The following is a 16,556-nucleotide window of genomic DNA, read 5'->3' as shown; positions in this document are numbered from 1 at the left end:
GTACAATCTGACGAAAGCTTCTCAAACTGATTAGTTTTTTTGGTAGAAAGAGAAGAAGATATATAATTATTTCAATCTTTCTTTAATCCAAAAGATAGGCTAATTAATCATACATTGCTTGAAGCTTGTGGCACAGGATGGTGCTCGCCGTTTTATATGGACTGTCAAGTTGTGCAGAGGTACGTACACATTAACTAATCTGTTATCAGTTAGATCGAACCCACTGTTTGGTAATTTGGTCGACGATCATAGGTGAGTTGGCGCAGTTTCTCAACTTTGTATCTTTTTTGCTGGGATTGGACACAATAACACTGATGCTCGTATTTTTTGGATTTGTTTCAGATTTTTCGGTGATGTTCGTTTAGTGGAAAAAGAATCTCATCGACTACAAGGTGTTTATAGTGACTTTGTGAATCTTAAAATGTTGTGTTGGCTTATTATCTTGGGTGTGCTCATAAGAATAAAATATGCATGAGTGTGTTCACAGGAAGGAGTGTATGCGATCATCTGCAGTTGTACTGTGTTAAAAAGAAACCTCCATAGTGTCTATAAGTCAGTTTGTTGTTTTTTCTAACAAGGAAGTTACTTTCTTGTTGTTGTTTTTCTAACAAGGAAGTTATTTTCTTGTTGTTTTTTTACGGGAATTAGTTTTGTCAGGGTATCTTCAACGACAACCCGCAAATTTCCTCTCGCATCCGTCCGCGAATAGGGGGAACCGATCCGCGGACATGGATGCAGGAAGCCGCCATTCAACACTAGCCGCATACATTTCAAACTCTTTTTCAACAACCCAGATGAAATTTATGCAAACACGGCCGAATTTCATATAGACCTGACGGATTTTATAGAAACACAATGATTTCATTACATTTCGAACATCTAGAACAAAAGAAAGACCTGACCCTAAACCTATCCTACGGCGGCGACGCTCGACGTCCAAGACCGCGTCGTCCTCCATCCGCCGTCTGCACGAGCACCAATGATAAGACCGATAAGTGAAGATGCGGTCTCCGCGCGAGGAAGAGTAGAACACGAGAGACGGACTGACCCATATGGGACACCAAGCCATGCCGCCTCCCGTGGCCTACTCATCCTCGGAGGAGTCAACTTCTTATCCGTCGCCAGTGGACGTGAGGTCCACGATGGAAATGGTGGCGCCGACGCTGTCATCGCCCCACCGGGCCGCCTGATGGTTTGTCGGCGGCGCGTAGGAGGCGCACCTGGCGTTGTTCTCCTCTGCGGTCGCTTGCAACTGCGCCTCCGCAGCGGCCACTTCGTCGCGAGCGGCGGCTTGAGCACGGACAGCGTTGTAGATGGCACGCTGCTCCGCCACGAAGTTGGGGTTCGCCGCGGCCATGGCCGCCACGACCTCCTGGCTCGCCGGCGCAGGTCACACCTCCACCATGGCGGCGTTGTAGTGCGCCTGCGCCTGCTCCATGGTGAAGCCGATGTGCACATGAGGCACGGGAGCCGGGGCGGTGTCGTCGGAGCACGTCTCCATTGTGGTCTCGTCCTTGTCATCGGAGACCTCGGGCGAGCTGACCGGCAAGCCGGCCTCAATCCGCTTGGCACGGCGGCTTTGCCAGGCGGCGACGAGGGTGGCCACGACGTGCTTCATCTCCGTGGAAAGGCTCTCCCACAAAGCTTCGCCGCCTGCAGTCATTACAGATGCAGTGCAAGGGAGAATGATGGGTAGGGGCTTGTGTTGTGGTGTGGAGTTAGCCGGGTGTAATCGCCTTTAAATAGCAAATTTCGGTGAGGCGAGGCGTCTGGGTGCGTCAATGCGTGGCGCCGGAGTGGGTTTCTCGGCCGGCGAACTTGGTTAATGTCGGCATACGGACGGACAGCGGCATTGAACATGCGTGGTAGATATCTGCCATGTCCCGTCTAGTCACGCATCTCCGGCATTGAACAACGCGGACACCGGAGACGCGTCGCGGACGGCGCCGTCGGCCTACATGCCGCTTCCATGACGGTGGCAGTGAGAGGTCGCGTCCGCCCTGAGCCGTCTTCAATGTGGGCAGGTGGCGCCGGGCGGGAACGCACGCGGAAGAGGGAGGAAAGGTTTTGGTGGGTTAGGGAGGTCAGAAGCGGGCTTGGGATCGATCCGGACTCCTCAAAGCCCCCTATGTTTTGTCTCCGGTTTGCGGGAGAAATCGCGTCCGGACCGTCCCACGTATCGATACAGGACATCGTTGGATGGTTTTCGCGGTCCAAATAGCGCGGTTCGAACAGTTGGGAGAAGTTTACGGATGCACCTTGAAGATGCTAAAAAACATTCTTATTGCCCAGTTCTTTTGGCCGATTCTCTCAGAATCTTGAGAATTGGGGCTCGCCCCAGCTTCTTCTAGAATCTTGAACCCATATATTTTTTATGGGTGCAAGATTTTGAAAGAATCTGGATGGAGGGTCAATTCTCAAGATTTTGAAAGAATCAACAAAAAAACTATGCCTGTATTGTGAAACGGAGGGATTAGTTTTAAACAATTAATCCAGGAAATATGTTGAAATATGCTTTCAGTAAGACCATGGGTTATAGTTAGATCAATATTAGCTGTTAGCGAATGGTGGTGTGTTGGAGAGGAGCACTATTTAACCTAGGTGAAAATACATAAAGGAAAAGGAGGGGATGAGGGTGATTAGCTGGGGGAATGCCCATCCTGCCCCTCGTGGAGGGAATGATGCCCGCCTCGGGAGCCGCGATGGACAAAGGAAAAGGAGGGGCAACCAAAGAAAGCGACAAAGAAAAAGCCAGAACGAAATTTTATTCACACACTCACACAAGCCAAGCACACCCCAAAGAGGCCAAAGACTCCCAGACCAGACCAGAACAGAGTGAGAAACCAAAGCGAAAGCGGAGAAGGAAGAAAGAGATTGACGAGGACGCGCAGCGGCTGTAGCAGCAGCAGCCAAATCCAAGACCGCATTGCTCGCTCGCTCGCCCGCCGCCGTGCGGCTCCGACGCTCCTCCGGGGACCCCGCGCCATTCTCCTGCCGGGCATCTCTGCCTCTGGTGCTGCGCCGTGGTCCCGAGGTCCCCACCAACGCTGGGACCAGCGCCAGCGGCTGGTGGCGAGCCCCACTGATGGCCGCTTGCCGCGCGCCGGCGGCCAACGGAGCAAGTGTTGGCGTTGCTGTTGCGGCGGAGCAGAGGGACGGCGGGGTCCGCGCGAGGCAGGCCGGGCGCGCCGGCTCTCGCTGCGCCTAGGGAGGCAGCGGCGTCCTTGCTCGTCTTTTCGTCGCCCTCTCCCCCCGTCGAAGAAGCTAGGGTTTGCTCGTTAGGGTTCCGTTGGGCTTTGGGGCTGCGGCGATGGCGGTGGGGGAGGCGCTGCGGCGGCTCTGCGAGGAGGTCGGGTGGTCTTACGCCGTCTTCTGGAAGGCCATCGGCGCTGCTGACCCCGTGTAAGCCTTCCATCCTTCTCCTGGACTTCTTTTTTTGTCACAATCTTCTCCCCCCGCTCGATCTTGCGGAAAATCTCAAAACCAAGTTCTAGTTTTTCTCTCCCCCCCCAGGCTTCAGTGTCTTTTCTTCATTTTTCTGGGTTCAAAGTCTTCTTGAACATTCCATTTCAGCTAGATTTGTCTCGTACGAATGAAGCATCCGCGAGGAAGATTCGTAGGATGGGTATATTCCTCAGCAATTACTAATAAGGGACTCCTTTCCTTGTGGGAAAGATGGTGCCTGGAAAAAGAACGCCCGTACGCTCGTGTGGGCGTTCACTCATGCTTGCAAATTTAGTAACGCCTTTACAACAAGGAACATGAACCAAAAAGCTACTACCGCCTTGTCTGTGCAAGTTCGTGTTAGCTCCTGAGGCTTAAAAGAGCGTGAATGTGCGAGATGTTGTTGCAATTCCGTGCAAGCTTTTTTGGGGGAGGGAGAAATGGGGACACGATTTGGGGATCATGGAGGAATGCTAAATGCAATGTGGAATAAACTTCTTGATGCGCTGGGAATTTGGGTTTTGTTTGATGATTTGCGCGCACTGTTTTCCTTTGGTGATGTGCAGGCATCTAGTGTGGGAGGATGGCTACTGTGGCCACGCATCTTGTCCAACTGGATCTGAGGCTTCTGAGGTTGGCTGTGAATCAGGTGGCACTGTGTGCACCCTAGTTAGGAAGGTTATGGCATCGCAGGTTCATGTTGTTGGAGAAGGGTAAGGAAGAACCGGGAACATCATTTGTTTGTTACTAGCTAGCACAATGTTCTTGGTTGATTTCTTTTATTGATGGATAGATGCTACATTTTCTGTTTTTTCAGTACCATCGGCCGTGCTGCTTTTACTGGTAGTCATCAGTGGATTATCCATGATACTGCCAATGATCACAGGCTCAGATCCGAGGTATAAATTCTTCTTCTTCGTTCTCGTGAACTGATATAAATATAGGGCATGTTTGGTTTGTAGCCTAAGGTTGCCACACCTAACATTAGTCGTGCCACAAAACCTTAGGCATGTGTTTGGTTCATTGTCACACTTATGGCTTGCCACACTTTTCTAACTACATGCTCATTTATTTGCCAAATCTTGCCACACTTGTGGTGGCCATTTTGTTCGCCACATTTTTTGTGGCATCCACAGTTTGCCTAAGTTTAGTTGTGGCAAAGTAGTCATGAACCAAACATGCCCGTAGCCCTAATTCAGTATTGTCTGGTTCATTTTTGCTGCTGTGTCATTAATAGCATGCTGTCCAGGAATTTATGTCATCGCAAGTTCGCAACAATCCTTGTGGGGTTATTTTGTCCTCACATATTTGTTCCTTCTGTGTTGAAATTTTGGCTTGTAGTGAGTTTGATCTATTGTTCTGCCACATAAGTGGTCACTGGATAAGCTAGTTGCAAAAGCACACAAATGGTATTTGAACAAGTGGAAATCATGTAGAGTTTCTCATTAACAACTTAACATGATTTGCCACACAGGCTTGAGCTAACCATGATCTTTTTACATGATGATTTCTAATTTTCTTTTAATAACAATGCAATTTGATTTTATCAGTTGCTCTGGCTGTTTTGGTTATCCCCAATTGTTATGTTCCCTTTCATAATGGAACAATAAGCTGTTGTCTTCTGGTGGTGATAGGTTGCTGCTGAGATGAATTATCAGTTCAGAGCTGGCATTCAGGTTAGTAGAATTTCGCCCTTGCATGTTAGATTATTTACTGACTTCTTTACTTTTGATCTCTTAATAATTTATACTTGTTCGGTTGTTCCGCAGACTATTGCAATTATTCCTGTGTTACCACGTGGTGTACTACAGCTAGGCTCTACTAGTGTGGTAAGATGCCCTGCTTTTGACAATGCATATCAGCATACATATCCCACTCAACATGCCTTGAACTTTATTCTTGTTTTTAAGTATGGGCCATGAGGTAGAACAGTGGTACTAATTTGTGAATATTATGTAGTTGACTGGTCAAATATTCTGTCCTTCGAATCCTTATATAGACTATATTTGCGGTGAGGTTCTAGGAAGACCAAAGCTTCTTGTGATTGGAGCGGTGAACTGGAATGAAAAATTGATATATAATTCTCTCTGATATATTTACTTATTTAGCGTTTTGCGAACTGCATCAAGAGGACTTGCTCTGGCGTTGTACCATTAGCACTAGGACTTAGCTCTCGTCTTTGTGGTTCCAACATGTCAGAGCTCATAAAATGCTTATTTTATGACAGGTTATGGAAAATACAACTTATGTGCTTCAGTATAAGAAGCTGTGTTCTCAGTTAAACAATCGATCAAGTATGGTTGCATCTACTTCAGCTAAAAATGATTCTAGCCAGAAGGTCCAGTCACGCTCTTCACATGGTCTTCTGAGTGTCTACCCTACAGATGGTTGCTCAAAAGCCTTCAGTGGTTCTCCAGCGACTTATGAACAGTGCTATGTTCCTGATGCGACGGCAATGTCAAGTAGTGCATCAGTAAACATAGGAAGAAAAGCTTCCTTGCTTAAGGTGGCACAGAGAAATGGTGAAGCTATCAGAGACCACAGTTTATATGCTCCTGATGTGAGGTTCAGACGACAAACTCCTTACTGTGACAGGAGAGTTGAAAGCACCACACAAAGCAGTGTGGTTAGCTCAGATTTTCTCTCTTCTACCTCAACATCAGCAGAAAAGCATCCACTGTTGATGAATGATGGACAATTGGGAATGGGAAACATGGAAGAGGCGTCTGATACCAGAAATCTTCTGCTAAAATCTCTTGCATTCCGGAACCTGCCTCCATCGCATGGAGGGGGTGAGGTGTTAGATTTTCTAAACAGTCATGGAAACTTTGATTTTCTTCCTGAAGGTAATAGCATAGTCAAGTCTAACTTGTATGACTGCTCAGCAAGTCAACTATTAGACCAAAGATGTAACTCTACTTCTGGGATGATAGGGCACAAACCGGCTATTTCATATAAAAACCCCCAATCTGCTCAATTCATTATGAAAATGGGGAGTCCCAAAAGAGACTCATGTCATGCTGTTGCAGCTCCATCCTCTGGCTCTGAAGTTCAAACTTCTAGTGAATTTAAAACAGACTTTTCTCAAGATAATCAAGTGAATATTTCGGATCGTGTTTACCAAAACAGAAAGGCTAAAGAAGTAAATGACTCCAGTATTGCTGTAAGAATACAAGGTTTGAAGAATATGGATCGGCAGAAGCTCCCAGACATTTCAAGTGAGCGATCTTCCTCACTTCTTGTGGATCCAACTGCAGGAAATGATTTGTTTGATATATTTGGTGCTGAATTTCCTCATCTGTGCCGCAATGTGGATGGCGATTCGACCTGGAACACTGCAAAACCGGCTAGCTCAGGAAAAGATGCACTTGAATCCTCAGTTTATCTTGATACCTCTCCAGTATTTGGTGCACTGGACGATGAGTTCCCCTTTTCTGGAATCTTCTCACTAACTGATAGTGACCAATTATTGGACGCAGTTATCTCCAGTGTCAATCCTGGTGGCAAGCAGATCTCCGGTGACAGTGCCTCTTGCAGGACTTCATTGACAGACATGCCTAGCAGCTCTTATTGTGGTTCAAAAGTGATGAAGCAACACGAATCATCTGGTGCTCCTCCTTTGCTAGTCAAGGATGAGTTGGCTGTATCAAATTTGGTTAAACAACCAAGTTTCCTAGAGAAGACCGAGGATGGTTGTCTTTCCCAAAACAATGGAATGCACAAATCTCAGTTACGCCTTTGGATCGAGAGCGGACATAACATGAAGTGTGAAAGCGTGTCAGCCTCAAACAGCAAAGGTCATGATACACCAAACAAGGCAAATCGAAAGAGATCTCGACCAGGAGAGAGTTCTAAGCCCCGGCCAAAAGACCGTCAGCTTATTCAGGATCGTATAAAGGAGCTTCGGGAACTTGTACCTAATGGTGCAAAGGTACCCTCTAGTTTGACTTCTGCATTTTATGGTCCTTTGGTGATTATTTTTTTATTTAGATATCACTTCACTTTAAAATGCTCATGGACTTGTAGCATAATAACTGCTATTCTCATGTCATTTGTTGTCAACAGTGTAGCATTGATGCTTTACTGGAAAAGACCATCAAGCACATGGTTTTCTTGCAGAGTGTGACAAAGCATGCTGACAATCTCAAAGATTGTAATGAATCTAAGGTATACACTAGTATTCCACGTCTGAGCCCAGGCCCATCTGCACCTGATGAACAGTAAATTCAAAAAAAATAGTAAAAAGTTCAAAACAATCTGAAATTATTTGGCATCGAAGATGCTCCAACACACTAGCTGCGTGCAAAATTTTTGGGCAAAATGACATTCGAGGAGCTCTAACCCACGAAAAAAATCGGCTCCGAAGTGTTCTTTTCATAGTTCCTTTGAGGCCAGTTTTTTTTTCCTGAGAGCTCCTCAAATGCCATTTCACCACAATTTTTTTGCACGCACCTAGCGTATTGGAGCATCTTCAATGTCGATTCTTTTGCTATTTTATTTGAATTTACCGTTCACACCCCAATGCAGATGCACCTGGGCACCGAATCGCCACACTCTAATTTCAGTTATTTTTCGCTGCAGTTTATTCCATGAGAAAATAGTTGCAAACCCTGTATAATCTTTTCCTGTGCTGTTTGATAATCTTCAAACAGATACTTAGCGGTGACAATGGTCCTCTTTGGAAAGACTACTTTGAGGGTGGTGCAACTTGGGCCTTCAACGTCGGCAGTCAATCTATGACATGCCCAATCATAGTTGAGGATCTCGACCGGCCTCGTCAGATGCTTGTGGAGGTAAATGATTCTGCTATTGTTTGTTCTCTGTATCCATCCTGTTAATCTCAGTTCACATATTGTTATATATGCATACTTCCCATTTGTTGACGTCAGTATGTCTGCAGATGATTTGTGATGACAGAGGAATCTTCCTGGAAATAGCCGACTTTATCAAAGGTCTTGGACTAACCATCTTGAGGGGTGTGATGGAAGCACGCAAAAATAAAATCTGGGCACGATTCACTGTTGAGGTAAGTAGTTCAATGTTATTAAGATCCCTTGGTTGGGTCAGATTGCACGGATCATGCACTTGTACAGATCATCCTTGGATTCTACGAGTTGCAACATTTTCTTCCTATGAATTTAATTGTCAGTTGCTTCCTTCCGTGCCTGCTTTTGACAGGTGTTCCTTTATTTGGTTCCATTTGTGCAGGCCAACAGGGACGTGACTAGAATGGAGATTTTCCTCTCACTCGTGCGCTTGTTGGAACCCAGTTGTGATGGCAGTGGATCAGGAGAGAACCAAGAAAATGGAAAAATGCCTCTTGGGATTGCGCAGCACCAGATTATCCCAGCGACAGGCCACCTTAGATGAGTGATCGAGCATGGGCACCATCAAGGCACCTTTCAAGAGCTAAGAGCAGGGGTTCAGCTCGCTTCTGCAATGACTAGCGTTGTCAGCTCACGACTAGCTGGTTTCTTGTGACGTACCACGGATCTTTCTCACAACCGGGCGTGCAGAAATCCTAACACAGTAGAACCATGAAGGCATCGACAATTGGTTTAACAAAATGATCACTAGGAAGTGTTTGGATTGTAAAATCTTTGTTCCTGTTTTGTTACTGATGTTTCTTCTATTAGCGAGTTTTGTTCTGTTGATCTACTGAATGACAATTCTAGGTTGATCTGTCTAGCATGAGTTTTACTATTGGCAAATCACGAGGCTTTGTTTTCAAATGTGTCATGCTGTCTTACTGGACTTGGAATACTTTTTGGTGTGCTTCTCCTAAGAGCTTGGGCTGGACAAAATCTGACCCCCTGAACGTCCTCATATTCATGCAAAGCCATGCACGCACTGTTCAGGGCATCTCCAATGGTTGTTCAGGGCATCTCCAATGGTTGTAAGATAATTGTTGGTAGACTTTGTCACATAGGGCATCTCCAATGGTTGTAAGTGTTGATAGACTTTGCCACATAGGATTTTTGATGATGTGTCATACAATAAATGAGGAAAGAGAGGAAGGTTGTATGTACATGAATCAACACCCCTTGCACAAGCTTCAATGTAGAATGAGAGATCACCTTATTTATTATCTCACATTCTATTGAGCAAACTAGATACAATCCATTGAAAATGTTGTATGGAACCCCTCATGTGCGCTCCTGCGACCTGCCTCATCCCCTCCGCCTACCACCACCACCACCACCACCACCGCTCGCCGCGCTGCTCGCCGTCGTCGCCACCACACCTACTGCCCTGCATCGAAGGAGAGCGCCCCTGCCTGCGCCTGCCCTATGGCGCAGGAGAGGCCCCTCCGAGATCCAGAGGGGGAAGAAGAGATGGAGGCGAGGCATCGAGAGCGCATGGAGCGGTCGATGCGCCGCCCGCTGAGGGGCGATTCGACCCAGAAGCTCATCACCAGGATCTGTGTGGAGGCCACTCCGGAGGAATTAGAGCGTCTGCTGCCAGGGAGATCGACCTCGCCGGAGAAAATCGTCAGATGGGCGCGCGCGGAGATGAACTCATCAGATCCGGAGCAGCGGGCGAGATGGAAGGCGTTCTGGTCCCTCCAGCCGCCGCCCAGCTGAACCTACATGGCGCTCCGAGGGGCTCGACCTGGGGAGCTTGCCGTGGAAGCGTGCCAGAGTTTCCGTTGGAGCCAGGTTTGGATTCCCCACTCCGTAGAGCTGCAGACCAGTCCCCGCTGCAGCTGATGAATCTGATCAACAAAGGGGCTACAACCCGCCACTTCAGGGCTCGCCAGGCAGTGCAGATCACCGTCGTCGGCGAGATCCCCTGCTTCGCAGATGATGGGAAAGGTTCAGAGGGCCTGCTGGAATTGGGGAATGCAACGCAGCTGGAAAAGAGGAGGGAAAAGTCAAATCAAGCTGAGGTGGAAAGCGTGCCAGGAGAAGATGAGGATGAGGGCCTGAGTGAGATTTTTGGACAATTATGGATCGATGAGGAAATTGTTAGCCCTAGCGCAGCTACAAATTCCCACTCTGTCCTTGTGTGGGTGAGGAGAGATCTCATCCCCACGCGAAGCTTCTCCACCACCGACTGCTACCCTGTCCAGAAGCAACCCGAGAGAGGATTTGATCGCAATAAGGTGAGATCCATCTCGATTTCTCGGGATAAGTGGGCAGGATCCCCCCCGGATCTTGCCAGTCTCAGAGTTATGGCAGATCGAGGGAGGGGAAGAGGGCAAGGGCATGAGAAGGGATCGGGAGACAGATCCCAGAACAACAACGCGGAGGGGGGCAATCAGGGGCAGTGGATGCCGCCATTCGATCCTCAATTTGGGCCTCCGCCTCCCCAATTTGCTTTTGGGTATGGATTCCAAGGAGGGCCACCTCCCCCGTGGTACCAGGGACCGTTCTCCCCCCCCCCCTCTGAATCAATGGAACAATCCCCATGCTTGGAGCGGTGGGAATTCATCCAACATGCCTTCAGGAGGGAATCCACCCCAACAGGCTCAACTCGGTTCGGCAGGTGGCCAGTCTGGGCAGAATCAGCCTCATGGAGGTGCTCAAAATCTGCAAGGATCTGGCATGATAGGCAATCAACAGAACAGAGCAGGCCCTGCCCTGCAACCACAACAGCACTATTCAGGGCAAAATGAAGGGAAAAACAGCAATGCAGGAAATCAACAGAGGAAGAACAAGCCAGTCAACAAGAGCAAGGCAGTGTACAAAAACAAAGAGTCACCACAGGAATATGCAGATGTGATATGCTACAGCTGCGGTGAGCCTGGACACCACAAAACCCAATGCCAACAGGCTCCTGCATGTTTCATTTGCAAAATGGTGAACCACAAGGTGGAGGAATGCTCAGTCAGGAAAAAGCCGAGGAACACAACCAAGTTTATGGGCAGTGTTGCTACTGGATTAGGGTTCTTCCAAATTGAGGTACCAGATGTCAATGATCAGCATTTGGGGACAGGCAAGAATGTAGGGATTGTATACATAGAAGCTGGGCAGGTTACTAAAGAAGAACTGGCACACAACTTCTCTTTGATCTATAAGACCAACTGGCCTTGGCAGGTCAGGAAATTAGACAACTGGACATACTTAGTGAAATTCCCCCCACATATTCCAGTAGCTCAAGTAGCTGGCTACCCAAACTTTGGACTGCCAGAGATGGAAGGGGTTATTGTTAATGTTGAAGAATGGAAGGGAGAGCTAGAGCACCTTGCTGAACTGCAAACAGTCTGGCTGCAGCTGACAGGTGTAGCACCAAAATGGGCTGAATGGTCAGTACTGGAACAGTTCATCTCAGTGGTGGGTACTCTAGTTGATGTAGACTGGCAAGGGAATTTCAAGTCCTTTTTTGAGGTAGTCAGAGTTCAGATCAGATGCAAGGATTACACCAAAATACCAACCAGCAGGGTCTTTGGTATTGGTAAGAAACTTCACAAGATAGGTATCACTGTGGAGCCTCCTGTAGAAGAACTTAGTGATGATCTGCTAGATGACATTACTGAGAAAGATGATGACACTGTTGCCAACAAAGACACCTCTGCTGCTGGTGGGGCAAGCAACAATGGTGGATCTGTTAGTAAAAGTAACTCTGCTGGGACAAACATGACTAAAGGAAACAACAGTAGCTCTCAGTACACCAAGCAAGCTGCCACCACCTTCATGCAGAGCATGTTGGATTCAGGAGTGGATGAACATAGCTGCCAGCTGCTCCAAGCAATGGAGCTGGAAGATGAGGAAGATGAGGAGATCTACAAAAACCTGATAGAGGAAAGTGGAGAAATCACCAATGATGGAGATGAAGTGCTATTCAGCCCCAGCCAAGATATCACTGAACAAGTGGTGGATACTCAAAAAGATGCAACTAATAAATGGGGACCAGTGCAAGCACAAAGAAAAAGTGCCAGAGTTGATGTAGGAGGGAAGACCATGTTGGAGATAGCCGTCAACAAGAAGAAGATCCAGAATCTAGAGAAGGAGAAAGAGACTTACAAAGGTACTCTACTCAAAAACTCTTTTATGAATTTCTCTGATCCTGAATTTATTGCTACTGCTCAAAAAGTAGGCATAGAGGTAGATGTAGTTGAGTTAAACAAAGATGAGATGTCTAAGAATAGTAAACACTCTAAGGGACCTGGGGGGTCCGGTAGAGCTGACATTCATATAGATGCCTCATTGGATTTAGCCAAAAAAGTGGCCAGCACCAACCAAGGGGGGCTCAACTTGATTGGAGAGGCTAATAAAGTTTCAGAATTGCCTGATAGTTTAGATACACTCACAAACTCCCCACGTACACCTGAAGGGTGTCATGGGGACAAATGTGGTGAGGTAGATTATAGTGGAATGTGGACCAAAGTATCCAAGTATGGACGGGGCAAGCACCCTAAGAGAAACCTTCTTAGATGAATTGCCTCTTCTGGAATATTAGAGGTATAACTACCCCAGGGAGGAAAACTTGCATAGTGGAGGTCCTTAGCAAGACCAAAGCAAGTATCATTACCTTTCAAGAAACGAAAAAAGAAGAACTCTCTTCCGCTTTCTTGAAATCTATTAGCAATAACAGGAATTTTGTTTGGCACCACCTTCCTGCTGAGGGCTCTGCTGGAGGCATCCTAGTAGGAGTGGATGCAGATATTTATGAAGTAAATAGTTGGAGTTCCTTTAATTTCTCTATCTCATGTAATCTCACTGTTAGATCCAGTGGGGTCAAGTTTAGGTTGATTAGTGTCTATGGTTCACCTTATGATGAAGGAAAAGATGCTTTCATCTCTGAGCTGCACAACCTGTTTATAGATGATCGCCAGCCTACCCTGATTGGGGGGGATTTTAATCTGGTTAGATATCAACATGATAAAAGTAATGGCAACATCAATCACCACTGGTGTGATAAGTTTAATGCCTGGATAGAAATTTGGAGTCTCTTAGAGATTAAAATGTCTGGCAGGAAATTCACTTGGGCCAATAACCAAAGTAATTTGGTGATGACCACCATAGATAGGATTTTCTGTAATACAGAGCTGGATGCTTTGTTTCCATTAAGTAGCTCCCAAGCCCTGCCCAGAGTGGGGAGTGACCACACCCCACTCCTTTGGGACTCTGGCTTAAACTGCCCCCCAAAACCCACCAGTTTCAAATTTGAAAAGTGGTGGTTGTTGAGGGCAGACTTTAGAGAACTAGTTATTAAAAATTGGACAACTCCTGTTAAGGAAAAGAAAGCTATAGATGTTTGGCAGGTGAAAGCTAGGAGGTTTAGAAAGTTTGCTAAGGGATGGAGTAGGAATATTGAAGCTGAGCTTAGGAAGCATAAAGCCAGCCTCACACAAGAGTATGACTCTCTAGATATTAGGGCTGAAACTGAACAGTTGTCTGAATCTGAGGTTGATAGGATGAAAAGGATTATGCAGGAACTTCAACAGATTTGGCTGAAAGATGAGATTAAAGCCAAGCAAAGATCTAGAGATAAAGATATTTTGGAAGGAGATAGGAATACTAAATACTTTCAAGCTGTAGCCAACCAGAGGAGAAGGAAAACCCTGATCCATGTATTAGAAGGCCCTAATGGCACTGCCAATGAAACCAAAGATATGCTAGATATTGCCACCTCTTTTTATAAAGAGCTTTTTAAAAAGGAAGATAGAAATGGTTTTAGACTCAGTGATGATTTTTTATCTGAGGGAGAAAAAGTCAAGAATGAAGATAATATGTCCCTCCAAGCCCCCTTTACTGAAGAAGAGGTAAAAGAGGCTATCTTTGGATCCTAGTCAGATGGAGCCCCTGGTCCTGATGGCCTCTCTTTCCTCTTCCTCCAACAGTTCTGGGAGATTTTGAAGGAAGATGTCATGGCCCTCTTCAAAGATTTCTTTGAGGGGGAGCTTGACATATATAGACTTAATTTTGCAATGATCACTCTTGTTCCTAAGGAGAAAGATGCTACTAGTATGAAAAAATTTAGACCAATTAGTCTCCTGAATTGTATTTTCAAAACTTTTACAAAAGTTTTGACTAATAGATTAGCCAAGTTAATGAACATCCTTACCTCTAGCAACCAGTCTGCCTTCATAAAAGGCAGGTTTATTTTGGAAAGTGTGGTCACAGCACATGAGGCGTTGCACTCTACTGTCCATTCCAATAATTCTGGTGTAGTGATTAAACTAGATTATGAGAAAGCCTTTGACAAAGTTAATCTAGACTTCTTGTATGAGGTGCTAGAAAAGAGGAACTTTGGCCCTAGATGGATTAATTGGATCAAACAAATTACCCAATTGGGTTCTATTGGTGTGAAAATTAACGGAATAGAAGGGAACTTCTTTACTACAAGTAAAGGGCTTAGACAGGGAGACCCTGCCTCCCCTTTGTTGTTTAATCTTGTAATTGATGTGCTGACTAGAATGCTAATTAAAGCTGCTTCACATGACCTAGTGTAAGGCCTGTGCTCTGATCTCATCCCTGGAGGGGTCATCTGCTTGCAATATGCAGATGACACTATCCTCTTCCTAGATAATGATATAGAAAAAGCAGCTAAGCTCAAAACTATTCTAACTTGCTTTGAGAACGTCTCTGGTATGAAGATTAACTACTCTAAGAGTGAAATCATACCATTAGGCCTCTTTGAAGGGGAGATTGAACCCTTCCAATACATCATGGGTTGTACTGTGGGTACATTCGCCATAAAATACCTAGGTATCCCTCTTCATTACGACAAGCTTAGAAGAGAGGACATACAACCTCTTATTGATAAGATCCTCAAGAGAATGGCAGGGTGGAGGGGTAAACTGCTCTCCTATTCTGCTAGGATTGTCTTGATCAAAACCTGCCTTGCAAGTATCCCTGTATACCTGCTCTCTTTCTTTAAATTTCCTAGATGGGCACTTGACTTGATCAACAGTCAACTAGCTCACTGCCTATGGAGTGACTTTGAGGGGGACAGGAAGTTACACCTTGCTAACTGGCATCTAGTCTGCATGAAAAAAGAGTATGGTGGTCTAGGTATCCCAAACATCAAGGATGTAAACCTGTGCCTCTTGGGCACCTGGGTGAGAAGGTACACCCAGGATGGAGGAAAAATCTGGAGAGATATAGTTGATAGTAAGTACATTAAAAGGAGGCCGGACATCTTTGCCTCTAGCACTCAAAATACCTCCAAATTCTGGCAAGGTGTTATGTGGGCGGCTAAAGCTTTGAAGTTTGGATATAGATGGCAAATAGGGGATGGTACAAAAATTAGACTTTGGGAGGATATTTGGTTTGGCACATCCCCCTTGTCAGTGCAATTTTGGCCCCTGTACACGATCTGCCATCAGCAAGGGGTGACTGTGGCTGAAACCTGGGATGGCACAAATATAAAATTGACTTTTAGGAGAACCTTCTCACCTGCCATGATGGAGGATTGGTACTGTCTAGAACAGATCATCAGAAGCACTGTGCTCTCTGAAGGAGAAGACTCTCTGATCTGGCAATACGAGAATAATGGAGTTTACTCTACTAGTTCGCTTTACAATGTGATTAACTTTCGAGGTGTGCAGCTTGTTTTTATACCTTCTGTGTGGTCTATAGTCGTCCCACCTCGAGTACAAGTTTTTCTCTGGTTATTATCTCATATAAGCTGATGACTAAAAATAATCTTTTAAAGAGAGGCATTGTGAAGCCCCCAGAGTGCTTATTTTGCAATGAGCATGAAACTGTTGATCATCTGTTTTTCCACTGTGTGGTTGCTAAACAGCTCTGGTCGGGCATCTCTAATGTTTTTTCTTGTGAATTAGGTACTACTTACTTGTCAGTTGCCAGATATTGGCCAGCGCAAAAGAAACACTTAGTTTTGAATTCAGTATGTGCCTATGTAATGTGGTGCATTTGGAAGTACAGAAATTCCATGATTTTCAATAATGTAATGTGGTCTAACCTTAAACAAATTTGGTGGCAGATCCATCTAACTCTCAAGAAGTGGATGATCCTTTTCAAGGACTCCCATCTGGAAAGTCTGAAACTTGTCTTGCAGAAGATAGCGTCAATACTCACTTCCCCTTCCCTGCTGACAATGGGGTGACTGAAGGCATGGACACTGAGGGTGTCCTGAGCCAAGGTGCACTCACAGAAATGTCGCTGGGAATGGGAGGAGAGGGCTCTGGTAAGCTATCACAA

The 16,556-nt window shown here is 46.0% G+C and overlaps 1 protein-coding gene across 1 annotated transcript; it reads left to right on the top strand.

The window, feature by feature from the left end:
- Window positions 1-2,773: 2,773 nt before the first annotated feature.
- On the top strand, window positions 2,774-9,176 carry LOC123120118 (transcription factor LHW). Its single transcript, XM_044540139.1, has 10 exons — window positions 2,774-3,402; window positions 4,011-4,157; window positions 4,262-4,343; window positions 5,079-5,120; window positions 5,214-5,273; window positions 5,672-7,375; window positions 7,510-7,611; window positions 8,097-8,237; window positions 8,345-8,470; window positions 8,653-9,176. Exons 1-10 carry the CDS (start codon window positions 3,311-3,313, stop codon window positions 8,812-8,814), a joined length of 2,658 nt encoding a protein of 885 aa, XP_044396074.1. The 5' UTR covers window positions 2,774-3,310; the 3' UTR covers window positions 8,815-9,176.
- The last annotated feature ends 7,380 nt before the right edge of the window (window positions 9,177-16,556 follow it).

The sequence above is a fragment of the Triticum aestivum genome, chromosome 5D, assembly GCF_018294505.1.
Source record: "Triticum aestivum cultivar Chinese Spring chromosome 5D, IWGSC CS RefSeq v2.1, whole genome shotgun sequence".
Taxonomy (NCBI): domain Eukaryota; kingdom Viridiplantae; phylum Streptophyta; class Magnoliopsida; order Poales; family Poaceae; genus Triticum; species Triticum aestivum.
The sequence above is the reverse complement of the archived record's forward strand: the minus strand, read 5'-3'. Positions and strand labels throughout refer to the sequence as shown.